The 27326-nt window shown below is 57.7% G+C and overlaps 2 protein-coding genes across 2 annotated transcripts; both read right to left on the bottom strand.

Moving 5' to 3' along the window:
- Positions 1-5355: 5355 nt before the first annotated feature.
- TIMM13 (translocase of inner mitochondrial membrane 13) lies at positions 5356-6199 on the bottom strand. Its single transcript, XM_065875171.1, has 3 exons — positions 6061-6199; positions 5909-5977; positions 5356-5735 (listed from the first exon to the last, which is right to left on the bottom strand). Exons 1-3 carry the CDS (start codon positions 6178-6180, stop codon positions 5637-5639), a joined length of 288 nt encoding a protein of 95 aa, XP_065731243.1. The 5' UTR covers positions 6181-6199; the 3' UTR covers positions 5356-5636.
- Positions 6200-8661: 2462 nt separating this feature from the next.
- LMNB2 (lamin B2) lies at positions 8662-26959 on the bottom strand. Its single transcript, XM_065873264.1, has 12 exons — positions 26642-26959; positions 18203-18339; positions 13976-14132; positions 13768-13893; positions 12022-12192; positions 11806-11931; positions 11456-11676; positions 11087-11360; positions 10901-11008; positions 10266-10385; positions 9971-10084; positions 8662-9360 (listed from the first exon to the last, which is right to left on the bottom strand). Exons 1-12 carry the CDS (start codon positions 26927-26929, stop codon positions 9319-9321), a joined length of 1884 nt encoding a protein of 627 aa, XP_065729336.1. The 5' UTR covers positions 26930-26959; the 3' UTR covers positions 8662-9318.
- Between the last annotated feature and the right edge of the window lie 367 nt (positions 26960-27326).

Genomic DNA, 27326 nt, shown 5'->3' on the forward strand with positions numbered 1-27326 from the left:
CCTGAGCCGAGCCGTCCCCTCCATCTATATGTACACGAGAGAGGAGGAACTGCCCCAGGGGACTTTTCACAAAACTGGGACCTCTGACTCCAGGTCGTAGCTAAAGGGTGTCCTCCGTGCTTACGGGCTGGAGCTGGTACTTCTCAGCTCTTCGGAGAGGCTGACAAATTAACCTTTGGACGGGCCCTGACCATCTGGTACTCCCACCACCTCCAGCCCCTCATAACCCTGCAAGTCCAAGCCGCACTTCTAGACAACACGTCTGTGACTGAGGCCCTGTAGTGTCCTCACCCTGCCCCCCTGCTACCTCAGCCAGGCCCCAGATTAACCCGTGGTCGTGAGAAAGCTATGGAACAGGGTTACCCCCGTCGGCCTGACCTGAAGAGCTCCCCTAGAGAGAATGCAGACTCAGAGTGGCTCACCCACGGGAGGAGCTTTATGAAAGATGGGACACGAAAGGCAGGACGTGGTGGCCCAGGTGGTTTCCATCGCTCAAGGGGTGCAGGCTAAAGCTCTGCCCTCTGGCCGCTCTGCTCAGAGGGCCCCGTTAACTCCCCAGATTAAGTGTCCTAATCGGGGCACTAGAGCCGGGGAAAGGAAAGCCGTCAATGCCTACACGCTCACGGGGCCATGTGGAGGGCGAGGGGAACGCTGACCTCAGGGAACAAACAGATGAAGAATGAGGGAGAAATGATGTAGCCGCTGGAGACTACACTCCTGCCTGTGGAAGCAGCAGGCATTCACCGCAGAAGCCATCAAAAGAGAAGCAGGAATATAAGAGGAAACAACGGGGCAGACAGGGCAGCAGCAGAGGGTGGGGACAGAGCTCTGGTGCCACTCCTGCCCGGTCCCCCAGGCACTAACTCCCATCCGCCCCCCAAAGGAAAGGGAAAAGCCTTTGGGATGCGGCTATTTTAAAAGCCCAGGATACCCAGGGTGACGGTTCCCCCCGCTGGCCTCTGCACTGCAGGCCACCAGGGAAGCTGGCCCGAGCACACGTTATGGGCAGGAGGCCTGTATCAATGGCTCATCATGTCCATGACTACCCCCAATCTCCGCCATCTCCTTAAACAGGGGGATGAAGCGTGCCCTATCTGCCTCTGGAATAAGCCCAACACTTACAGCCACCACTGGGGTCAAGGCAGCGACCGCCACCCAATATGAAGGCACGTGTCCAGGTCAGGACTGGCCAGCTGGTTTTATAGTAACGCCCCAGGCACGAGGAAATTCCAGACTCCTGCCGGCTGTGACTGCCACCTTCCCCGGCCAGATCGAGGCGTTTCCCACCTGAACCAAGACTGCCCTGGAGGTCTCCTAGGCCCTGCTCAAGGAAATAATCCCTCGGTTTGGGCTCCCCAAGTCCATCCAGAGTGACAGTGGGCCTGCCTTTGTTTCCCAAATTAAGGGACTCTCTAGAGCTCTAGGAATTACATGGGGTTTATACTCCACTTGGACACTAGAGTCCTCAAGAAAAGTAGAACAAATCAAACCCTCAAAAGAAACTTGGAGAAACTAGGCCCAGACACTTAACCAACCCTGGATGTCCCTTCCCCCCACAGCACCTTTCAGAACGCAAATAGCAGACTTCCCTGGTGGCGCAGTTGTTAAGAACCCGCCTGCCAATGCAGGGGACACGGGTTTGAGCCCTGGTCCGGGAAGATCCCACATGCCGCGGAGCAACTAAGCCCGTGCGCCACAACTACTAAGCCTGTGCTCTAGATCCCACGAGCCACAATTACTGAGCCCGTGTGCCACAACTACTGAGCCCGCGCTCTAGAGACCAAGAGCCACAACGACTGGGCCCACATGCCACAACTACTGAAGCCCGTGTGCCTAGAGCCTGTGCTCTGCAACAAGAGAAGCCACTGCAATGAGAAGCCCGCACACCACAACGAAGAGCAGCCCCCGCTCACCGCAGCTAGAGAAAGCCCGCGCACAGCGAGGACCCAACACAGCCCAAAATAAATGAACTTATAAATTAAAAAAAAAAAAAAAAAAAAAAGAATGCAAATAGCCCCCAAAGGAAAGCTCAGGTTGAGTCCGCATGAGCTCATGTACTGGAGGCCCATTCCTGAAGGACCTGGCTCCAAGACCAACCTGAGGGATATGGAGCGACTGAAATACGCCTTACAGAAAGGGGAAATAAGCAAAGCTTTACACGCCTCCAGGGATCCGGAACTGCCTTCCCTTTCTGACATCACTTTCCATCCTTTCTCCCCTGGGGATTAGGCTTATTTGAGAACCCAGAAGGCAGGAAAACCACAAGACCAGTTAGACCCCAAGTGGACAGGACCTTAGCGAGTGATCTTGACCACTCAGACTGCCTGACAATTCCACGGCACAGCCCCGTGGACCCACCATACCAGAGTGAAGGCAGCACCCATACCTGAGGAAGAAGTTACTGAGCCACCCACTGCACACACCTGTGAACCTGTTATACCCCTTAAGTTACTTTTCAAAAGGAAGAACTTACTGATAGATAAGTAATGTGGTGGACAGGCTTAGCAATTGGCTAAGCCTGTTCCTTATAACTGTCCACATGAAATGAGAGCTTAACGCAATAGTCCGTTTCTCGGGGATTACAGCCTGTGGACAGACTCTATCCCAGTGCTGGTCTGTCACCCCCACCCACAAAGTGATGCCCGTGGATTAAAGGTGTTGCATTTTGCCCCTAAGAATGACAGCACCACTCTCACCTTGGCTCACGGACCTGCTAGACCTACCCCTCCTGAACGCAGCTTTCCAGCGTGGATCTCATCCCTGAAATCAACATCTCCAGCAAATACAAAGCACTCACTCTAAAGTGCAGTCCTGCGGCCACTGCCCATGTCAGCAGCCCCCACCAAAGAGAGAAGCTTGCAGTAATGCCCTGGGGCTGCTCCGGACTCTGAGCACTGCTTCTTCCATTACCCCACAATTTCAGTGCCCCGGGATTGACTCCTATGGAAATCTCACCCACTGGTGCCCTCTGCACCCACTCAACAAATACACACAGGGACCAGACGGGAGATGCACTTTTGGGGGAGGGAAGATACCAGTTGTCTGGGGTTTAGTGTGGGGCCCTGCTGAGGCCTGGGGAAAAGCCACTAGTCAAGAACCCCCCAATGACCCCTGCTACGCAGGTGGGCCTCTCCCCTCACACTGCAAGGGAACCCCCTCTTGGGCTAGCCACTTAGGGAGGTGGTTCAATTCCTCAGAAGTGTGCTAGGCATGCACTCCCCCTGGGTACCTGGTTCCTTTGTGGCCCGAGAATAAACCACTTGCCCCATGAGAACAACCCCAACTCCTTCCCTTCTCTGGGGTGGGCTCTAGCCTCTCCTTGCTTAAATAATGCCCAATTTATGAAACAATGCACACTAGGCCGGCCAAGTTCTAGGAACCTAGGTATAACCATTCATAACACCGGTATCACCTAGCCCTGAGATCAAAGGACAATGGGACTCATTCTGGCAGGAGCAGGGATAGCTCTCCGACTGGTGGCCCCCTGGGGAGATCTCACATACCATGAAATCACTCTACAAGATCTCACACCGGGGGGCTACCCTGGTGGCGCAGTGCTTAATATTCCGCCTACCAATGCAGAGGACACGGGTTCGATCCCTGGTCCGGGAAGATCCCACATGTCGCGGAGCAACTAATTAGGCCCGTGCGCCACAACTACTGAGCCTGCGCTCTGGAGCCCGCGAGCCACAACTACTGAGCCCGTGCACCTAGAGCCCGTGCTCCACAACAAGAGAAGCCACCAAGATGAGAAGCCCAAGCACTGCAATGAAGACCCAACTCAGCCAAAAATAAATAAATTTAAAAAAAAAAAAAAAAGATCTCACACCGGCCCTTGAGAATTCGTCTAAAAACACGGAGGTTGCCTTATAAGGATCCCGTACTCCTCTAGACTCACTAGCAAACGTTGTTCTCGACAACAGGCTAGCCCTTGACTATCTCCTGGCTGAGCAAAGGGGAGTCTGTGCAGTTTTGAATGAAACCTGCTGCATGTACATCGATAACTCTGGTCAGACTGAGGTCAACATAAAAGAGATCTATGAACAAGCTCAGTGGTTACATAGATGTAACGCACAAGGTCATGCAGCGGACATGGGTTCGTGCCCCGGTCCGGGAAGATCCCACATGCCGCGGAGTGGCTGGGCCCGTGAGCCATGGCCGCTGGGCCTGCGCGTCCAGAGCCTGTGCTCTGCAAAGGGAGAGGCCACAACAGTGAAAGGCCCACGTACTGCGAAAAAAATTTTTTAAAATAAAAAAAATAAAAAAGGAAAATTAGGGCTTCCCTGCTGGCACAGTGGTTGAGAGTCCGCCTGCCGATGCAGGGGACGCAGGTTCGTGCCCCGGTCTGGGAAGATCCCACATGCCGCGGAACGGCTGGGCCCGTGAGCCACGGCCGCTGAGCCTGCGTGTCCGGAGCCTGCGCTCCACAACGGGAGAGGCCACAACAGTGAGAGGCCCGCGTACCGCAAAAAAAAAAAAAACACAAGGTCAAGAACCAAGCTCCATCTGGGATGTGGTCACGCAGAGCCCCCGCAGCTGAACTGGTTTCTTCCACTGCTTGGCCCGCTAACTGCTATCATCCTCCAGCTCACCTTCGGGCCTTGTCTCCTTGACTGCCTTGTCAACTTCGTTAGTAAACGGCTTGAAACCATCAAACTTCAGATGATACTAACACAAGAATACAAGCAACTGGGACTGCATCCTGGTGACAATCAAACTTATTTTAGGTTAGTCAGAAATCCAGAAAAAAACTACACCCACGTTCGGCAAAAAGCAGCTTCAGCACTCAAACCTTCGCCCTTCAGTGCCCCCTCAAGAATGAGGAGCAGTAACAAGGGAAGGGGGCGTTTTGTTGCCAGATCTAAGCCAGGTCTTTGCTCAAAATCTGCCACCCTCCCCGCCACACCTTCAGCAGGAGTGAACATAAATCTGTAAGTTAAAGGGTCCAGAGATAAGAGACGAAGCCACACGCACAAAGAAAAAAACAAGTGGAACCAGCTGGGACCAAGATGGCGGCAAATCCAACCCCCAACAGACCCTGAACCTCATTATGTGTTGATTTTACTATATTAACATATTAAATGACACACCTACCAGAGGCCAGTACATACATTAAAGACCGAAACAGGATAAAAACGGTGTCCCCCCCCCCCCCCCGCCCCGCGCAACTCCCTCAAAAAAGCCTTGCCCCTTCCCCAGTAGGCTAATGCGTGTACCTCCCAATCATTAACCTCACTCCTCCCTTTAAAATTAAATCCCGCCTCGCCAGGTGGGTGAGAAGTTCAGCTGTGAACTTAGCTCCCGCTGTTCCATTTATTCGGCCACTGAATAATACTCGTGCTATGTCAACTCTGCTGCGGCCCCAGCAGGGTCCACAGGACTTAATTCGGTAACGGGCGCACAAGGGGCGGTGGCAGCGGGTCCAGGGCTCTCCCAAGACCCAAGCTACACCCACTAACACGTGTGCATGTAGGCGGAGGGGCCGGGAAGAGTCCCAATTGTCCCAGCACCAATCCTGTTCTCATAAACTTCTGGCAGGCAGTACGCACAGGCTGGCCCCCGCCTCACAAACAGCATTTACGGAAATGGGTCCGGGACTAGGGCAAGGATGGGGGTGGCCTGCTGGCGCGTGGCGGTCACATGTTGGCTCGTTCCCGCTGCAGCCGCGAGTTATAGGCACGGGACACGGTGTTCCAGGCGTCCATGTAGCGGTCCATGCACATGGCGATGCACTTCTGGGGACGGGGAGGGCGCACGGCTCAGGTCTGGACCGCGGCCAGCGCCCCCACCCCGGCAGCGGATTGCGCACGCGCCGCGGCCCCATCGCGTCGCCCAGTTAGTCCGCGTGCACGCGCAGAGGCCTCCCCGCCGGGTCCGGGCCCAAACCCCGCCGGCCCCCCGCGTTTACCTGCTCCGAATTGTCCAGGGAGCCCCCCGGCTTCCCGATGCACTTCCGGAAGCACTTGTCCGTCATCCTCTGTGGGGACACGCGAGCCCTCAGTTGCGACGCCGGCCCCCGGCGGCCCCCGCCACCCTCGGCCCCCCGCCCCCGCCCCGGACCTGCAGCAGCTCTTGCGCGTTGGCCACGGCGATCTGTACTTTCACCTGCTCCATGATAAGCCCGGGGTCCAGCTTCCCGCCGCCGGAGCTCCCGAAATCCGAGCCGAAGCCACCCTCCATGGCTCCGCAAAGTCAACCGGACAGCGGCAGCGTGTGCCCACCTGCACCCACGCCGGAAGTCGGACACCGCACGGCCCCACGGGAAATGGCGTCCGAACGCGCTGGAGGGCGGGACTACAGCTCTAATAAGGCCGCGCGGGTCCTCCCGCGCATGCGCAGACAAGGGCGGACCAGAGTCGGTTTCCGGTGTAGGACTCCGGGGAGAAGGGCGGGACACGGGACCAGAGGCCCGCCCCTCCGCGCTCAGGCTCCGCCCCGTCAAGGGTCCCTCCGCGCTTGCGCACGGGGCGGTGGGAGCGTCTATACTGCGCCTTGGGCTGTGGGGCGGGGTGTTAAACCAGGGCGTCACGTGACCAAAAGCACTGCGGAGTGCCAGTGCATCAGGTGGGAAAAGAATGCAGAAAACTAGGGGGCCGCGGGGTCAGAGGGTAGGATCCCAAGACACCCGCTTCACTAGGGGCTGGGGCTCCTGCTTCAGCAGCCTGGCGTGGGAGTAGACTCAGAGGGAGAATTTAAAACCAAAATGTTTATTGGAGTGTTGTATAAAAAAGTTTCCAGTCATAAAACGTGTATTACAAATCGGAGAAAACAAAAGACCACACGTTTGGCATGCATCGTAAAAATCACCAACAGATCTCTGAAACGTGTCCAAACCGCCGAGTTCTTGAAACCGAGCCCACTAGCGTGTAGTGCTGATGATCCCTTTCGGGCTCAGAATTAAGACCTTTCCAGTAGCTTTAATGTCCTTGAGGAATGTCAGTCCCAGCTCGGATAGGCTGATATAAATAGAACTGCTGGGTAAACGGTGTGGGTAAAAACGAGCCCAAGTCTGAGCTTGGCTGCTGTGGCAACAGCTGAGCGCCCAGACTGCGGGCGGGGAGCGGGGGGAGGCACTGGTGTCTCCCAGGGGTTGATTCCTGCCGGCCACATCCCCGGAGGCCGTCCCTCCCCAGGGCTGGAAAGAGTGGGTTTTCTCCGGAAGGGTGCTCCTCATCACATGACAGGGGTTTAGAAAAAAGAATCGCTTCTGCATCATTTTAAGTGGCTTAATGTTAAGTATGTTTAAGGACAAATGCAAATTCGATTTCCCAGGCCCTGGCTGACATTGCAACATTGGACTCTGCTCCGTGTTTTCAAATACTTGATTACCAATGACGGTCGCGAGCCTCCAGCCACAAGTGGCCACCAGTCCAGTGCACCCTCCCCCCACCAGCCAAGGGCATCCCAGCGCCTCTCTGGGCCACTTCCAGGCTCCACCCAAGATCTCAAGCAGGCAAGAAAATTCATCTGCTGGGAACAACCCCTACCAGTGAGCCTAGGGGCTCTGCAGGCACTAGGGCAGCCCTTGGGCTGTTTTTCAGGACCTCTGGGCCTGCAGGGAGGGTGGGGCCCTCTCCCTTCCTTCCTGTCCTCCAGCCCAGCCTGCAAAACTGCTTCAGCAATTCAGACCCCAAATTCCAAGACAGACCTCTGATCCCCAGGGACTCTCAAAATACCTTGAAGGATGTAGCCAGTGCAGTTCCCACTTGCTTGAGTGCCACCTAGCCCCACCCTCCCAGCATCTCATCAGGCTCCCCAGACCCTCACGCTCCCTCAGCTCCTGCTACTTCTCGGAGAAGGAAGACAGCCTGCGACCTCACAGAGGAAACACAGCCCGCGGTCCAGGGACTCAGGTGGCCATGGAAAGATGCTCGGACTTAAAGCCAGAGTCCGCAGGGGATTCTAGACTCAGCAGCAGCTTAGTTTTGTCGGCCACTGGCACCTTCCCGGCCCGGGGCTCTGGCCTCGGGCCCTCATCGCCACGATCAAGTCCCAGGGAAAGGAGGCAGGCGGGCTGCTCCCGGCCTGGGGTGGGGGCAGGCCACCTCCATGGCTCAGTATTGCGTCTTTTAAGACTTGAGCTGCGCTTTCTGAAAGAAGTTTGCCGTCTGGGGCCTCAGAGCCCACAGAGACAGGCGCCCCAATGCTACCCCCTCGGGGGACTGTCCTGGTGACCCTGGCATACATGAGCCCCTGAGGTGGGATCCAGGCAATGTGTGTACTGACCGATGTAAAAAAATAAATATCCGTTAAAAAAATAACTTCTGTGTATCTACGTGGCAGAGGCGTCGAAGGTAAGCTGATGCAGGGAGGGGGCGGCCAGGCGGCCAGAAGCTGGACTGTGACATGGAGCCATCCCATAGGGATCAACTGGCCCAGGCAGGTCTGTCTCAGAAACACCATTTCAGTAAGAAGTTACAGAGGAAGCCGCGATATTAGTATATGCCCAAGAATACACGTGAGTCAGCGTGCCCTGTGCACAAGGCACAGAGTCGGAGAACGGGGAGTCCAGCGTCTCGCCCTGAGGTCACCCTCCTCCGACAGGAGGGTGGGAAGCGGTGGTTACAGGTGGACATCGTGCTGGAGCCCAAGGCATTTGTTTCCCAGTTCGTCACACCTGTCCCCTCAAGGCTTACCTGAGGACAAGTCTTATAACGGATCCCCGTAAGGTGAGAAACTCAACTGCAGAAAGCCCCAGAAACGTGAGGTTCCAGCAGCCAGAGAGGGAGCCAGGAGGCCGACCCCACGCACCCCAATTCCTGAGAGCAGAGCAGAAATTGTGACAAACCCCGAAGCCCAGGCCTGACGGTAAAAGCCTGCGATTCCCTTGTTCTGGCGCTCGGTTGGCTGAGCCACCAAAATTCCACAGGGTGCCCCTTCCCCCCACCAGGTCAGAACCTGGATTCTGAATCTGTTTTTTTTAAAAGCTTAATAAAACAAACAACTATTGGATTCCTACGTGCAGTTCTGCTCTGTCCACCTCAGGCCTCCTCTCCCGCCCTGACCCCAGGCTGCAGCTGAGACCGAAGCGCTGGACGGGCCCCCTGGACTCCCAGCCCAAAGCCCGCTAGCCACTCGGTTCCTGGGCCCCAAACTCAACCGAAAGGTGAGAACGGGGCACTTAACACTCTGGACAGTGGTGATGAAGGGCCCAGGGAAACCCAGCGACAGGAAAGTTCAGCAGAGACCCACCCCCAGGCTCTGGCAGTTCGCTTAAAAACTCTCTAGAAATGTACCAAGGACTAAAGAAGCCAATGATATAAAAATAGTTTTCAGTGGCCCTGGATAAAGAAAGACGTGTGACGAGGCATGTTCGGTTCACATGACGCGGCAGCCTCGAGAGGTGGTCCTCGGATCCCCCTGCAAGGAAGGACGGCACTAGTGAGGAGGCCAGGAAGGTGGCTGGTGGCCCCAGCCCCCTCCAGGAGGGCCTGGACCGGGGCAGGGCCTGAGCCACCATGAGAAGCTCAGCTCCCAGCAAGATGACCCCAGCCTCAATGGTCCCTGTTCCAGAACCTTCCATGTCTCCCTCACCTCTGTTCTGAGCTACAGAACACGGTACAATTGTTTCAGACCCCGGAGCATCTTGCACTTATATCTCATTCAGTGTGGTTCCTTGGCTCCCCACCTTTCCCCCAAAGCCATTATTAAGCCACCAGCACCCCACTCTGGAGGAAACGTGGTAACAGGGGGTTCGCTGAGAACCCTCAGGGCTCCACCAGAGTCACTTTGAGATGCAACAGGCTTTGAACACCCCACTCCCAGGGTGCCCGGGCCAGTACCCTAAGGTCCACACAACAAGCAAGCCCGGGAGGCGAGGGCAGCTGGCTCCATGGCCTGCCTCTGGCTGTGAGCTCTGCGGCCTGGCCGAGCCAGGGCGAGACCTGGGAGGTGCCCAGAGCAGCCGCGTAAACAGGGCCCACAGGCGTGTGCACGTGCGAGTGTGCGCGTGCCGCCTGGGAGCCTCTACCTGCTGATGGAAAAGATCCTCCTCTCCAAACTCGGCCGCCTCGTCCTCACCCTCCTCCCCGTCCTCGGCCTCCCGCACCACCGAGGACTGCTTCACGGTTCTCATGGCCACCTCCTGTGCAAGATGACACAGCAGCTGCAGACGGCCACCCCAGGTGCTGGGGGCCCGGTCCACAGGCGAGGTGGTCAGGATGCTCGGATGCCCAGGACCAGGCCCAAGCTGCGCTCACGTGCCCTGCTGGCCAAGTCCCCACCCCAGGAGGGATGCCAGGACCGAGGCAGAGGGAGGTGCTCACCTCCCCGTCAGCATTGACCAGGATGGTCCGGAAGCTCTCGCCCGTGCCCCAGCTGTTCTGGCTCTTCCACACGAGCGTTGACGGGGGGCTGTGAGCCACCCCTGCACCGGCTGCCCATACCTGGGGACACAGGAGGGCCTCACGGTTAATGTCAGCTCCGGTCCCAGTGGCATGTACCACCAGCCGGCCCTCTATCACAGGCTCCCTCGATGCCCTGGGTGTTTAATCCTCCTGGCCCTACTGGGTCCTGGCTAGAGATGACAGTCACCAGGGTATGGAAAAAGAGACTGAGGTTCGCAGTGACCAGGGCAAACGGGCCAGGCTGGAATCGGAAGCCCTAGAGTCCATGCCTATTGGCTGTCATGTGTCTCGCCAGTGCCTGGACAGACAGCCCAGACGGTCTGGACTCAGCCCCATCTCCACCATGGACCCCCAGCACATCACTTAGGCCCTCCCAAGGGCTCCAGGGAAGCCCAGATGAAGAAACACTGGCACACAGGTGATCTGTGACAGCAGGCAGCTGTTCTCAGCGCCGGGGCTCCGTCCCTGTAATGCTCTCCCCCGGCACTCCGGTCCCCCCACCCCATCCCAGTCGCACCGCACATCCTGCCCACTCCCTCTCCGCAGCCACCTACCGTGACCGTCTGGCCGGCCCGCAGCACATACTTCGGCGTGAACTTGTAGGCGATCTCCTCCCCTTCTAGGATCTGCCTCTTGATCCTCCAGTTGCCCAGAGACTGATCCTGGCAAAGGGGACGGGCGTTGGCCCACGTCTCCGAGAAGACCCAGCGGGCTCCCCACGGGTTGGGTGGGGGCCTCACCTTGTCCGAGCTGTTCTTCAGCTGCACGAACTTGCCCTCCAGGTCGATCTCCTCGATGCTGATGCTGCCCGAGGCCGAGGCCTGCTGGGCCAGGCGGAAGCTGCTGCTGCTGGAGCCGGTGCCGCTGGAGCCCGTGCCCGGTGGCTCCTCCACCTCCAGCCGCTTCCGCTTGCTGCGGCCCAGGCGCCCGGACACGGACACGCTGCTGCCGCTGCTGCTCGATGTGGCCCGCGAGATAGTGATGCGCGATGACGGGCTGGGGGACAGCTTCAGCCTGGGGGGCGGGGTCGCGGGGTGCCTGGTGACTCAACCCGCCCGGCCCGGGACAACACGCTCGCCTCACCCCCACCCCCGCCGCGCCGCGCCCACCTCTCCTCCTCGCCCTCCAGGAGCTTGCGGTAGGCGCTGATCTCCATGTCCAGGGCCAGCTTGACATCCAGCAGCTCCTGGTACTCGGCCAGCTGCTGCTGCATCACGTCCCGCATCTCTGTCATCTCCCGCTCCTTGGCGTCCAGCATCTTCCGGAACTTGTCCCGCTCCCCGGCCACGGTCTCCTCCAGCTCCCGGATCCGGTCCTCGGCCGCATTCGCCTGGGGCGGGGTCCACGCGCGTCACAGGGGGAAGCCCGGCCACCTCCGGGCCTCTTCCCCGCACCGACGACGGCGGGAGGGACGACGGGACGGGGCCTGAGGAGGGGTCAGGGGGCTCTGGCGAGTCACCTGCTTCTGGAGGCCGGAGAGCTGGTAGCTGAGGGACTCAACCCGCATGCGGGCCTCCTTCAGCTCCTCCCGAGCGGCGCCGGCGGCCTTGTCGCTCTGGTCGGAGCTCAGCTTGGCGTTGTCCAGCTGCGGGGACACGAGAGTGCGTGAGAGCCCGGGAGAGCCCGCGCGGGATTGGGCGCGGCGCTGGCGGGGCAAGGCGGCGCACATGCGCACCTTGGCCTGGTAGGTCTGCTCCAGCTCCAGGCGGTACAGCCGCACTTGCTCATCGTGCTGCGCCCGCAGCTCCTCCAGTGCCTGGGCCATCTTGAAGTCATACTCCTGCTGCCGGCTGCTGTCCACCTCCACCAGGCGCCGCTCGTGTCGCCGTCGCGTCTCCCGCACCTCCTGGGGACACAGCCGCGCGCTCACCGCCCCGGCCTCATCACCAGCGTCCCGGACCCACCAGGGGCTGGACCGAGGACATGGTTCACAACCACTGAAGAGCAGCTGCCCAGCGTCTCCCAGCTGACGGCCGATCAACACACGTGTCCCTCCACACACGGGAGCAACACAGTCATGAAAAGGGGTGAAGCCCTGACACTCGCTACAACGTGGATGGACCCTGAGAACACAATGCTCAGTGAGAGAAGCCAGACACAGAAGGACCCACAGGGTGTGATTCCACTGATGGAAACGTCCAGAACAGGCAGATCCACAGAGAGTGGGTTCGTGGTTGTCAAGGACTGGGGAGGGGGATGCAGTGACTGCCGATGGGGACGGGGCTTCTATTGGGGTGATGGAATGTTCTGGAATTAGATAGAGGTGATGGTTACACAATACTGTGAATGTGCTAAATTTCATTAAATTAATTGTATACTTTAAAGTAGTTTTGTTATATTAAAAAAAACTGGAACGCTAATGGTAACGGGTACAGTTTCTTTTGGGGGGGTGACAGAATGTTCTGGAATTAAGCAGTGATGGCTGCACAATTCTGTGAATGGACTAAAAATCCAGTCTAAATTGTAAACTTTGAAAGATTTCTGGTATGGGAATGTTTCAATAAAGCTGTTATTAAAAAAAAGAATTCCTGATGGAGCCCATCCCGGGTGTCTGAGGTCCGAGACAGGACAGCAGTGGGTCGAGACAGTGACCAGCTGACAGATGTCCCAGCCACATGTGCCAGGAGTTGATTAGACAGCGGTGGAGTCAAGGGCAGAGGGGGCAGCCCCAGAGCTCAGGGCCTCTGACGACGCTCACTCCACAGACATCAGTCACTCATCTCTGGCACTGTTTTGTGGAACAATAGGAATTGTTTCTAAAGAAAGCCAAGCATTTATAAAGTACTGTGGTGGAACCTCAGCGGAATGCCCACCCCGCCCCCAGGCCCGCCTCAGGGACCCTCCCACCCCGCCCCCACCACCACCACGTGGCCTCCTCACGGGATCCCTGACAGATGTGAGCTTCTTCTCGGTGCCTCTGGCCGCTCTGGCTAGAGCGGGGCCTGGCTGGAGCTGGAAGCCGCTCTGTGGCTGCATGGGCACCCTTCCCGCCAGCACTCTTCCAGAGAGTGAGCGCGGGAAGTGGCCCAGCCCCCAGGGTTCTGTTCTGCGCCACGACAGCACAATGGGCTGTGATGAGGTGGGAGGGCCCGGGGAGCCCCGAGGCCCAGCGATGAGGAGACGGGGGAGGGTCTGCAGGGGGCTGAATTGGGGCCCTCCCAAAAGGTGTGCCCATGTCTTGGTCCCCAGAACCTGTGAGTGTGACCTTCCTGGACAAAGGGTCTTTGCAGATGTGATTAAGTTAAGGGTCTCAAGACCATCCTGGATTATCCGGGTGGCCCTAAATCTGAGGACAAGTGTCCTTGGAAGACACAGAGGAGCAGGGCAGAAACAGAGAGAGACGGCCACGTGACGATAAAGGTGGGCATCAGGGTGACGCGGGAAGGAGGGAGCACCCTGGTTCCGCCGGGCGGGGCCCCACCTCCTCAAAGACGTCCTTGCGGAAGGCCAGCTCCTCCTGAAGGCTCTGGCAGCGGTTCTCCAGGTCCACGCGCATCAGCGTCTCCTTCTCCAGCTGCTTTTTGGCCACTGCGTGCCCATCCTCCGCCTGAAGACGTGGGACAAGCAGCTGGTGACGCTGTCTGCCTCAGAAGGCGGTCCTTGGGGGCCTGCAGCCCACCCACAGCTACCTTGGCCAGCTGGGCCCTCAGCTCCACCACGTCGTTCTCCAGGGCGCGCTTGTCGCTGAGAGCAGCGGCCAGCTCTGCCTCACTCTGGTGGAACACGGACTCCAGGTCCTTGACGCGGCCCTGGGCCACCGTCAGCTCGCCCTCCCTCTTCTTTGCGCTGAAAGTCAGGGGCAGAAGTTAGCAGGCAGCCCCGATGCCCAAGGCCAACTTCACGTCTGCCTCTGGGCCCCGGGCCCCGACCTAGCATCCCTCTCAGTAGCAGGGCCTCACCTCTTGGCACCAAAGGTGCCCCATCTTCAAACCCACTCTGTATCAGGGGGACCCCGCCAGCCGCTCAAAATAACCCTCAAGACGTGGGTTTTCATGTCCTTTTCCAAGACTTTTGGGCACAGGAAGGGTCATTTAGAGGAGAACTCTGATTTTTTTTTTAATGTATTATTTATTTATTTACTTTCGTTTTGGCCACGCCGTGCGACTTGCAGGATCTTAGTTCCCTGACCAGGGATCGACCCGCACCCTTGACAGTGAAAGTGCCGAGTCCTAACCACTGGACGACCAGGGAATTCCCTGTGTATAATTTATTAAAGTAACAAATTAAAACCTCGGCCTGGGGCTTCCCTGGTGGCGCAGTGGTTGAGAGTCCGCCTGCCGATGCAGGGGACACGGGTTCGTGCCCCGGTCCGGGAAGATCCCACATGCCGCGGAGCGGCTGGGCTCCGTGAGCCATGGCCGCTGAGCCTGCGCGTCCGGAGCCTGTGCTCCGCAATGGGAGAGGCCACAACAGTGAGAGGCCCGCGTACCGCAAAAAAAAAAAAAAAAACCCTCGGTCTTTGAAAAGTCAATCTCATTTGTAAACTTAAGCTATTTTAGGCGGGTTTGCCCAGCTTCTAACAGACAATTATCTCCAACATGAAATATTTAAGATGCCAAATCGACTTTTCTAACACACAACTCTTAAAAAAGGGGGAACATTTCTGAACGCTGCTCTAAATCTCCTTGGGGTTGACAGCTTGCCCACTTCCCCACCAAGGAACTGAAACTGCCCAGCAGCAGGGGGGCAGCCAGGGTCTCTCCCAGTGGGCACTGCAAGAGATGGAGCAGCAGCCCTGGCAGCCCACCCCCTTCCCTGGTCCTGACAACCACAGATGTCCCCAGGACCACGCCAGGTGTCCCCTGGGGGCAGGACCACCGTGGGTGACAACCACTGGCAACACCACACCAGTTCGAGGGGACGGGGCATAAAGTCCGGTGACTTCAGCCTCCAGGCTGACCCTGTCCTCACAGGAGCTCTGTGCAGGTGTTGCACGATGGCCTCTATGAGGGTCTGGGGGCCTGCAGCCCACATTCCTGAGCTTAAGCCACACAGCCCCGGTTCTTCCACTCACGGCGTGGGGCTGCAAATCCCACATCCCTGGAGGGTTTGGGGAAACTAGAACCATCTGACACATCATTCCTGAGGACCAGCTTCATGAAAAGACCGTCCTCACACTAGAGATACATCTGCCAACACCCCTGTCTTCGTGGAGAACTTTCTCATAGGTGCAGACAGCAGTGCAACGTGCTGCCCTCAGCTGTGACCAGGCGCGGTCCGAGGCTGGATGAAGCGGGAGGGGACGGGTGTGTGCGGGGCAGGAGCTGCTGGGCGTGGCCCTTGAGCCGGAGCCATGAAGCCAGGGGCTGGGCCTCGTCTTTGGCAGGATCGGGGCGTCAGGCAGAACAGAGTGCAGAGGAGTGAGGCGCGCGGGCAGGTCAGCCACGAGGCGAGGGCGACAGCAGCAGAGGGATCAGGAAACGTGACAGACTTCTAGACGTCTTCACCCCATTCTAGGGCTCTGCATAACGACACAGAATGGTCCAGAAAGCAGGGGTGCCAGCAGCCCTCACTGGCTAACGTGCCTGCTTCTTAACAGCTTCCAGGTGCGAAAGCAGATTCCTCCCCTGGAGCCCTAATTCCTGGAGGATTAGGCAGGAGCACCCGGCCTGTCAGTCCTCCACTTGACGACCTGTGTTTCCATCATCACAGGGTTTTCGCGATATATTTGGTAGGAAAAGAAAAGCACTGCTGTAACCCGTCAGGAGGTTCACCTTGCTCACTGTCACGTGCCACCCACACCTGTCTGCGAGGGCTCTGAGCCGAAGAGCAGGAAGCGAGGCTGTTGGGCGACGCACCTATGGATGTGAGTGCCCACAGCCCGGGAAGCTTTCCTCCCAGAGCAGGGGCCAAAGCAAAAGCCACCAGCCCGGGTGCCCGACAGTGGGCACAGCTGCTACCCTAAGCTGTCGCAGGAGCCTGGAACACGGCCGAGGGGCTGGGCCGGCATCACGACACAGGTGCCATCGATGACCAGGCTCGAGGTCAGGAAAGCCTTGTGTTGTCTGACGGCATCCACCTTGAGTTTAAATTTAAAAAGGTGGAAAAGAAATGCACCAGGTTGGCCTCGGAGATTCTGTCTGGGCAGAGGCTCATGGAGACTTTCATTTTTCTCTTGAAATTAAATGCATTATCTGCTTTCTCGCCAGGGAGTATCTGTGACTCTGATAAGCAGAAAGAAACGTGACCTCTCGGCCCAGACAAGGAGCAACACGCAGGTTAAAGGTGTCTGGGAGGTTCAGGGCCTGAGAGGGGCCGGGGGAATTCCAGAATTCTCCTAATCTTCTCCAAGAAGCTCAAGTCCCTTTTTAATTAAAAAATGTAATAAATTAGGAATTCCCTGGTGGTCCAGTGGTTAGGACTCCGCGCTTTCACTGCCAAGGGCGTGGGTTCAATCCTCGGTCGGGGAACCAAGATCCCGCAAGCCGGGAGGTGTAGCCAAAAGGGAAAAAAAAAAAAAAAGTAATAAATTGATGGGATATCCAGTTTACCTGGTTGTTTTAAAAGTATACAGATTGCCTTTGCTGCTCATCAAAGACCAGGTGACTATACTGTGCGGGTCTGTCTCTGGGCTCTCTGTTCTGTTCCACGGAGGAACCAGAAACACATCACCGAGTGACAGAAGACAGTCTGAGAAGGCGACACACAGTGATTCTAACTCCAGGACATTCTGGAAAAGGCAGAGCTATGTGGGGACAGTCAAAGGATCCTTGGGAAAAAAAAGGATCTTTGGTTTCCAGGGGTTGGGGGAAGGCATGAGTCAGAGGAGCACAGGGGATTTTCAGGGCAGTGAAACTACTCTGTGTGATACTGTGATGGTGGACGCATGTCAGTGTACATTTGCCCAAGCCCAGAGACTGCAGGACACCAACGGAGAACCCCTATGTCAACTACAGACTTCAGCTAAGAAGCATGTATTAATATTGGCTCTTCAATCATGACAAGGCGGCACACCCATTACTGCAAGGTGGTCATCATCGGGGACCCTGGAGGGGGATTTGGGGAAACCTGTACTTTCCACTCATTTTCCTGTAAACCTAAAACTGTTCAAAAACAAAAACAAAAAAAATCCCTATTAATGATAATTTAGAAGTCTACTAATTAGAAAAAAATGAAAAAGAACCCTGCAAACGTGAAGGTGGCAGTCAGCTTCAGCTGGGACTATGAACGGGGACTGGAGCCCGGGTCCAGGCCTCAGTCCTGGTCCCTGCCACGCGAAGGGACCATGGATGACTCCTCCCCACGCCTCATCCTCGGCTTCCCCTCTAACCGGAGTTGATGCCAGCCAGGACCTGCTGGGGTCGCCGTCAGCAAGGAGAAGATCTGGTGTCCCTCACGGAGTCCTTTATCTAAACACTCCACGAGTTTACATCACTATTCCTTCTGCTACCATCACCATCAGCACCGCCTTGTCCTCCAAATTTCCTGAGCCTTTTACTCGGGAGCAGGTGGGAGACGGTGCTCAAGAACGGGAAGAAAAGGTCACCCGCCGCCCCCGCCTTCCCCGGCTGGGCTCTGTGACCTGGGGCACCCCTCCTCTGGGGAAGGGGAGAGGCACAGGGCTACCAGCTACCAGGGATTCAGTCCCAGGAGAGCTGCTGGGTTTTAATTCTTCCTGGGGCCAAATTATATTGGGGGATAAAGGCTCTAGACGGGGCGGCCGGAGGGCCAGGCCACAGAGGCCGCCCCCACCCACCCAGCGGCCCCCAGAACCCACACAGCCCGCTCCCAGGAGGGCTGCCCGAGCCAGGGGCCCCGCTCAGACGGGAGCCGCCACCTCACACAGGGCGACAACCCCTGCCCCGGGCCCCTGTGCGCCCCAGAATCAGGTGACATCGTGCCGGCTGCAGCCCCACCTCTTGTTGGCTTCCTCCAGGTCGGCCCTCAGCTTCCCAGTTTCGATCTGCAGCCGGGCTCGGTCCCGGGCCGTCTCGTCCAGCACCCGGCGGGCATCAGCCAGCTCCGCCTCGTACAGTGTCTTGATGCCGCTCACCTGGGGGGACAGCCAGGCCGAGGTGAAGCCCACCCTTCCCCACCAACACGGCTCCCGCTCACCCCGACACTGCCCCACCAGCCCCGGGCCACACCAGCCTGTCCAGGTCACTGGTCCCCATCACTGGCCGCTGCTAGGTCACACCTGCCAGCTGGGCACACACCTCAGGTCTCCCATCAGCCTCCCTGCCCCGCGCCAAGGGGCACAGGGCCGTGAGCATGTTTACAAATATCTGGAACCAACAGGACAGTGAGACACCACCTCCCCCCACGAGGATGGCTACCGTGGAAACGACAGTCGATAACAAGTGCTGGTGAGGTTAGGGAGGAATCGGCACCTCCACGCACGGCCAGGGGATTAAAACGGTACAGCCACCACGGCAGACAGTCTGGCATTTCCTCAGATGGACAAACAGAGCAACCACCAACCCAGCAATTCCACCCCCAGGAATCTACCCGGGAGAAATAACACACATCTTACACAAGACCCATGCGCGTGCGTTCACAGCCCCATCACTCCTGATGGCCCCAACGTGGGAACAACCCAAATGCCCATCAGCAGATGACAGATAAACAGAATGTGGTCCCTCCACACATGGGACAATCACTCAGCTGTGAGAAAGGGCGACGCCCTGACACTCGCTCCAACGTGGACGGACCCTGAGAACACGATGCTCAGTGAGAGAAGCCAGACGCAGAAAGGACACACGGTGTGTGATTCCATCCATGGGAAACGTCCAGAACAGGCAAACCCCCAGGGACAGACAGTGGGTTCATGTCAAGCGACTGGATGAGGGTGAGGGGGTGACCACTAATGGGGCCGGGGCTTCTTTTTTTTTTTTAGTGCAATTCTGTTTTGTTATGGTTCTTTTGAGATATAGTCGACGTACGATGTAAGTTTCAGGTATATGACACAGTGATTCGCAATTTTTAAGGGTTATACTCTATTCATAGTTACTAAAAAATATTGACTACACTCCCTGTGCTGTACAATATATCCTTGTAGCTTATTTGCTTCATACGTAATGGTCTGTTCCTCTTAATCCCCTACCCTATCTTGCCCCTCCCCAAGAAGGGGTTTCCTTTGGGGAGATGGCTGCACAGCTCCAAATATAACTTAGAGCAGAGTTTAACCGGGTGAACTGCATGAGAAGGGAATTATACCTCAATACAGTGGTTAAAACGCTTTTGGGGGCTGACACAGAAGGCAAAGGGTGACAAGGCAGCTGGCTTTGAAAGTGGCACCATTTCCCACAAAACTACAACAGAGCAGTGAGTGTCTGTGCCAGGGGTCAGAGGTCAACTTAAGGCCTGGGAGGGTCACTCCCCTCCCTTGCACAGGAAAGGCCCCTGAGCTGACGAGGCGCAGGGGAGCTGCCAAGGGCCTGCCACTTGGTTGGGTGACCACCATCCCCGTTTGCCTGGGACCGAGGGGATTCCAGGATGTGGGATTTTTGAGGGTTCAAACCGGAATGTCCCAGGCAGATCAGAACAAATCCAGAAGAGATGGGATTTAATAGCCAGTCTGATCTCAGACTCCCACCCTCTCCGGCTGGGGCCTGGCTCTCCCACCTCAATCCAGCACTCCTGGTCACTTCATCCCACAGGTGGGGGGGGGTATGGGCTCTTAGCCCCATTTCACAAATGGGGAAACTGAGGCACAGGACAGCACACTGCCCTCTCCTGACCCATCAAGGTATGGGGCGGAGCAGTCCGCTGGGGGCAATTCCGAGAGGGGGACACGCAGGGGATGTGTCTCTGCCCTCTCTCCCTGCCCATCCAGTCACCTTCCAGAACTTTCCTAACCCCAGTGGAGGGCCTGGCACCTCGGCAGGGATCTCAGACAAGATCTCCGGCCCCACAGGCTGGGTTCCTACTGGGGACCTGTCTCTCCAGCCTCCCCTCATGGCACGAGGGGCTCAGATGGACCAACACGACAGGACATCATGGTGAGATCGGAACAGAAACTGCTGGGGCTCAGGGGGCAGGAAACCCAGCACGAGATCCTGCATGTGCGCCTGATGCTTACCCACAGTGGACGTCAGCATTAATTTCGACTTCTAAAATATCCCATTAAGATACCACTCATGGGGACTTCCCTGGTGGTCCAGCGGTTAGGACTCTGTGCTTCTACTGCAGCGGGTGTGGGTTCGATCCCTGGTTGGGGAAGTTCCATGTACCACGCGGGGCGGCCAAAAAAAAAAAAAGGTACCACTCACACCCCTAACTCGGCCTGCCCATGAGAAAACACCAGATGAACCCCAATGGGGACACTCCTGTCCCCACCTCACAGCTGCCAGGGCCCCAGGAACCAGGAAAGGTGGGGAACCAGCACATCCCACAGGGGCCCGGGAGATGGGAGACCTGGATGTCACAGGGGTCCTCAGGGGTCCTGGGGCAGAGAGGATGGTGGTCAGCTCAGATCTGAGCAAAGCTGAAGTGATGCAGCACTGTCGGAGAGCGAGCTGTGAGACACACTGACGTGAGATGCTGATGGGGACCCAGTACCGCCCTCGACCTTTGCCTGTACACCTAACACTGACCCAAGAAGTAAGTTCGAGGGGCTTCCCTGGTGGCGCAGTGGTTAGGAACCTGCCTGCCAATGCAGGGGACAGGGGTTCAAGCCCTGGTCCGGGAAGATCCCACATGCCGCGGAGCGACTAAGCCCGGGCGCCACAACTACTGAGCCTGCGCATCTGGAGCCTGTGCTCCGCAACGGGAGAGGCCGCGACAGTGAGAGACCCGCATACCGCGATGAGGAGTGGCCCCCGCTCGCCGCAACTAGAGAAAGCCCTCGCACAGAAACGAAGACCCAACACAGCCAAAAATAATTAATTAATTATTTTTTTTAAAAAAAGAAGTAAGCTTGAGCAATTCAAAATACATCGTGCGTTCATCTCTGTGAGCGAGAATGTGGGCGTCCCACTAGACTCCGTGCCCAAGGCGAGGGCCTCACTTGTCCTAGGCCATCTTGGGTGACTCTCGGGGGTCTTGTTAAAGAGCAGGCAGACCTCAGGGACACAGAGGGTCCCGTTCCAGACCCTGCAATAAAGCGAGTATCACAATAAAGCGAGTCATACGAATTGTTTGGCTTCCCAGTACATATAAAAGTTATACACAAAAGGACTTCCCTGGTGGCGCAGTGGTTAAGACTGCGCTCCCAATGCAGGGGGCCCAGGTTTGATCCCTGGTCAGGGAACCAGATCCCACATGCATGTTGCAACTAAGAGTTCATATGCCACAACTAAGGAGCCCGTCTGCTGCAACTAAGGAACCGACATGCCACAACTAAGGAGCCGGCGAGCTGCAACTAAGGAGTCTGCCTGCTGCAACTAAGACCCGGCACAACCAAATAAATAAATTAAATAAATAAATAAATATTTTTTTTTAAAAAAAGTTATGCCCAGGGAATTCCCTGGCAGTTCAGTGGTTAGGACTCTGCACTTTCACTGCCAAGGACGTGGGTTTGATCCCTGGGAATGGATCTTTATCCCACAAGCCGCATGGCTCAGCTAAAAAAAAAAATTTATGCTCACACTATCCTGCAGTCTATTGACTGTGCAATAGCCTTGTGGCAAAAAAAAAACAATGCACAGACCTTATTTAAAAATACCCTATTAGGACTTCCCTAGTGGCGCAGCGGATAAGAATCCACCTGCCTATGCAGGGACATGGGTTTGATCCCTGGGCCGGGAAGATCCCACATGCCGTGGAGCAACTAAGCCCGTGAGCCACAACTACTGAAGCCCGCGCACCTAGAGCCCGTGCTCCGCAACAAGAGAAGCCACCGCAGCGAGAAGCCCACACACTGCAGCGAAGAGTAGCCCCTGCTCGCTGCAACTAGAGAAAGCCTGTGCGCAGCAACGAAGACCCAACACAGCCAAAAATATATATAAATAAAAAAAATTTTTAATTAATAAAAATACTTTATTGCTAAAAATGCTGTCAACTGAGCCTCAGCAAGTTGTAATCTATTTGCAATAGTAACATCAAAGGTCACTGATCACAGACCACCATAACAAATAACACAAATGAAGACACTGGAAATATCTGGAGAAAGATCAAAACGTGACACAGAGACCTGAAGGGAACAGACTTGCCCGAGGCAGTGTTGCCACAGACCTTCAATTTGTAAAAATGCAGTGTCTGTGCAGTGCAGGGACCCGAGATGTGTCTGTGCTCGGTTCTGACAGCGTTTTGGGCGTGTGCGCGCATATGCACACCCATCTGTGTGGCTTAGTAAGGCAGTCCTCTACAGCCAGGACTGCAAACTCAGGCCCAGGCGCCAAAATTCCAGCCCACCACCTGTTTTTGTCCAGCCTGTGGGACTAAAATGGTTTTTATGTTTTCAAATTGGCTGGGTGAAAAAAAAGAAAAAGGTATCTCATGACACAGGCACCCATATGAAGTGCACATTTCAGTGTGTATACATAAAGCTTTATTGTCAGGCAATCTGCGCATTCCTCCATGTACTGCCCGGGGCAGCTTCCCCACCACAAAGGCCGAGCTGAGTGCTCAAGCCTGAAACCATCAGCCCACGAAGCTGAGAACAACTCCAGTCCTTTCCAGAAAACATCTGCCGAACCCAATCGACAGCACTGGGACGATGGAGAAAATTCTATCTAGAGGAGGACGCGCAGATGGCCAATGTCACAAAGGCTCTTTCAGACCAGTGAGCGGGGGTTCTCCGGGCAGGCCTGTGCCTCCCTGCACTGTGACACTTGGGACAAGTGTTTAGTTCTGCCTTTAGTTCTGTCTTTCCCGGCCGGTGCTGCGCAATCACCGAGCTTGAGGATTCCCAGCAAATGTGCTGCCGTGGAGGAGCAGGGCTCGCGTCACCCGACGTGGTCTTTTCCTGGGGTCCCAGACTTACCCTGTGAGGACCCGCCTGCGTCCCTGGGATTGAGAACCACAGCCACACACCGGCCCTCCCCAAACTCCCAGAGCCCAGCTCAGCTCTTGCTCCCGGGGTCCACCTGGGGAGCACCCTCCGACCCCTGCAGCAATGGGACACCTGGGCAGCAAGGGGGAAGAAAGCGAACCCAGAGGAACTCAACATCCGGATGCGGAGGCTCCCCAGAGAACCCCCATCCCTCCCTGGCCCACTCCTGCCCCCTCAGCACCCATGATCCTTCTCAAACAGAAATCTGGCCAGCCCCCAGCCTCCCAGAAACCCTCCAGTGACATCTGCACGTGGCATTCGCCCCAGTACCGCTCACCCGGCCAGAAGATGCATCATCTGACTTCCGATGGGAAAGGCTAGAGTCTACAAGTGGCCAGCCCAGGCTTGTGGATGGGAATCTGACCTTTTACCTTATGCCCCTGGACCCTTCGGATTGATTACAAGCACACAGTGTGCTCACAACATTTTAAACTGCATCATCACAGGATTCCTTACGGGCTTCTCAGCCTTGACACTGATGGCATTTGGGGCCAGATCATCCTCTGTGGGGGACCCTCCTGGGCTCTGCGGGGTGTGGAGCAGCATCCCTGCCCCCCCCAAGTGTGACAACCACAGATGTCCCCAGCCATCACCCAGTGTCCCCTGGGGGCAGATTCCTTCCAGGTGAGGAGCTGCTGAACAGGTAAAGTGCCCTCTGGGAGGCCTGACACACCATGCCCCCCACGCCCTCCGTGCCTCATCCCACCTGCTCCAGCCTGAGCCCTGGCGGCTCCCTGAACCTGCCTGGCCCGCCCCTCCGTAACCCTGGCCACTTGCAGGTCACTCCCTCCGCGCCACCCACATGACCACACCACCTCTTGCTCCAGTAGGTTACTGGCTCTCTCCACTGTCCAGCTGAGAGGGGCATTTGTCATCTCACCCCCAAGCTCTAGGACAGCAAGCTAGTGGGAACTCCCCACTCCCGCTGCAAACACGCCTGTCACCTGGGTGGCCCCAGATCCTGAGCACAGCCCTGGGGGGTGTTCACCGTGGGGCTGGGCTCCCCTGCTCCCACCCAGCAGTCCTGCATCCCAACCAGCCTCGGCAGCTGCCCAGACACATCCAGTTCCCCAGGCCCAGCCCCTGCATGCACTCTCGGGCACAACATCTATCCAGTGGGGGCCAGCACCCCACGTCCATCAGGCCCACTAGGCCGCCACCCCCAAAGGTCAGCACGGTGGTTCAGCCCGCAGGTGGGACAAGAGGCTCGGGGGAATGATCCCGGGCGCTGACCAGCCTGGCAGGGGGGACCTGGGCCTGCATCCCGAGGACCTGCACGCACTGCTGAAGCAGGTGGCCACGCTCTGGGTCGGGCCACTCCAGCCCCATTGTACAGACAACAAAACCAAGGCTCTGGGAGGCTGAGTGACCTGCCCAAGGTCACAAATTAAAAGCAGGGTTTGGATCCCGAGCCTTAACCCAATCTCAGGCAACCTAATACAGCACCACCAGCCACCAAGTCTTCTACCTCCCTGGATGCCCAAGCCACACTTTCTGGGCCCATCCCTATCCTAGGGACCATAAAACAGGAACAACAGAACCCACGGGATCCTTCATTTCATTGCTTTTTTTCTACAAAACAAATGTGAACTCATTATGGCCCCACAAACAAGCCCCCAAAGTAGGTATTTATTATTATTTCCAATTTACAGAAGAGGAACTGAGCCCAGAGAAGTTAAGTGATTTGCCCAAGATCACAAAGGGTACGTGGCTCCCAGAAATGACCCCCCCCCCCACCTCCCCAGGTCCCTGAGGCTCTCCTCCCAGAAGTCGGTCACTGGGCCCATTCTCCGGAGTGGGAGGCCAAGGCTCAGAGCGCTAAGTGCCAGCTTCAGACCATGACTCTTGCACGGGGCCCACAGGGGAACCACATGGTGGGCATCCCTCCCCCTTATTCTGAGGAACTGCCCTGGGGTTGGGACGGGGGGTGCCAGGGGGAGAAAAGGAGGGCACTAGGTTGGCAGCCAGTCCGGACACACCCCACTCAGGACCCCCAGACACCAGCCCTCACATCCCCTTAGGGGACAGGGCTTGTCCAGCCCCTTCTCCCTCAGTCTGCACCAAAACTTCCCGCTGGTTCCCCAAGAACTCATGCCTCCCGCTCCCCTCACATCCCCCAGGACAGGGCAGGGGCTACCAGACTACTAGGCTCCTGCTCACCAGCCAAGGGGTCCCAGGGCCCAACTAAGGGCCTCCCGAATTTCCCATGGGACCTGGGAGACATCAGATTTCCCCCCCCCGACCCCCGCCCACCCCAGGCTCTGGTAAAAGACCGAACCTCCTGCCTAACCCCACCCCAATCACCGAACTCCCCAGGATTCATTACAGGACCCCTGCAAAGTTCCAAGGAGAACTGAGACCACTGACTCACCCCAGAGACCTCCCTGAGACCCCCCACCCCTCCTCAGGACCCCCTCAGAGGGTCTGAGCCTCCCAGTCTCCCCAGAGACCCGAGAACCTCCCCCGTTTTCTCCTAGGACACGCGAACACCCAGACACATCCCCCAAGACTCCCCACAACTCCCTTAGGGGTGGGGTCCACCCTGGCTCACAGCCCATCACTCAGGGGCCCCCCAGAACTCCCTGAATCCCTTGGTGGGCAGAGCCTGCCCCATCTCCCCCTGCCCAGGCAGGCCCCCCCCTTCACTTCCCCAGGCACAACACCCCCAAGGTCCCCTGGGGTTCCCTCAGAGGAGGGGACCTGCCCAGTCTGCACCCCTCACTCAGGCCAACCCCCCTCAGGGGACTGGTCAGCCCCAGACTCATGGGATCCATGAAACACCCAGGAGACCCCTGGTGGGTGGGGACCTGCTCCAGGGTGCACCCTCACTCGGGGCCCCCCAGATACCCTGGGGACCGACCCACCAGAGGACGGGACTCGCCCTAGTCTGCACGTTTCTCAGGGGATCACTCGGGGGGCGGGGCCGGCGCCAGTCTCCACCTCTCGTACGGGGAGAGGGAGTAGAAACCCCTGGGGAATCCCTCGTGAGCGTCCGTCCTGGCCTCTACTCCTCACTCAGGCCCCCCGAACCTCCCCGGGGACTCTCAGAGGCAGAAGCCCGCCCTGGCGTGCACCCCTCACTCGAGGGACCCCGAGATCTCCCCAGACCCCTCGATGGGCGGGGCCGGAAACAGTCTCCACCTCTCGCACTGGAGGGGTCCCCGAAACCCGCCGGGGACACTCAGAGGCCGGGACCCAACCAAGCGTGCGACCCTCGCCGGGGCCCCCGAAGCCCCCTGGGGACGCCTCGGTGGGCAGGGCCCGCCCCAGTCTCCCCCTCTCGCAGGGGCGTCCCCGAAGCCCCCCGGGGACCTTGAGAGCCCGGCCCGCCCCAGCGAGAGCCCCCGGCGCCAGCGCCCACCTCGCGCGTGGTCACCTCCTCCCGCTCGGAAATCTTGAGCTGGAGCCGGTCGTTCTCCAGCTCGAGCGCGCGGACGCGGTCGATGTAGTGCGCCAGGCGGTCATTGAGCTCGCGCAGCTCCTCCTTCTCCTGCAGCCGCGACAGGCGCGTGGGCGACAGCGGCGTGGCGGGCCCGCCCGCGCGGCCGGGCGGCGGTGTGGCCATGGCGGCTGCGGCGGCGGAGGCGGCGGCGGCAGCGGCTCGGGGCCCGCGCGGCTCGGAACGGCGGCCGCGGCTCGGCGGGCTCATTCAATCCGACCCGCCGACCAAGATGGCGCCCGCTGCCCGCCGCCGCCGCCGCGGCGGGGCAGCCTGGAACTTGTAGTCCGGCCGGCGCCGCGCGCGGCGTGGCGGGAGCTGTAGTCTCCCGCTCAGTTTCCCGCGCTGTCCCGGAGCCAAACCGCCGAGCTCCAAATCCCAGCTGGGCCAATGCGTGAAACCGGGTTTCTTTCCGGGATTCAGTTTCCCCTCTTGTATAACCTACCTACCTACCTCTTTGGAGATTCATTAAAATTAAAGGTGGGGTGGTGAAGGAACCTCAGAAATATGTTCGGTGATCTCACCGATATGTGGAATTAAAAAAAAAAAAAAATCAAAAATACCCCAGGCTCATGTAGATACTGTCAAGTTGTCCTCTGAAGAGGTT

This window comes from Phocoena phocoena, chromosome 3 (genome assembly GCF_963924675.1).
Source record: "Phocoena phocoena chromosome 3, mPhoPho1.1, whole genome shotgun sequence".
In the NCBI taxonomy this organism is placed as follows: Eukaryota; Metazoa; Chordata; class Mammalia; order Artiodactyla; family Phocoenidae; genus Phocoena; species Phocoena phocoena.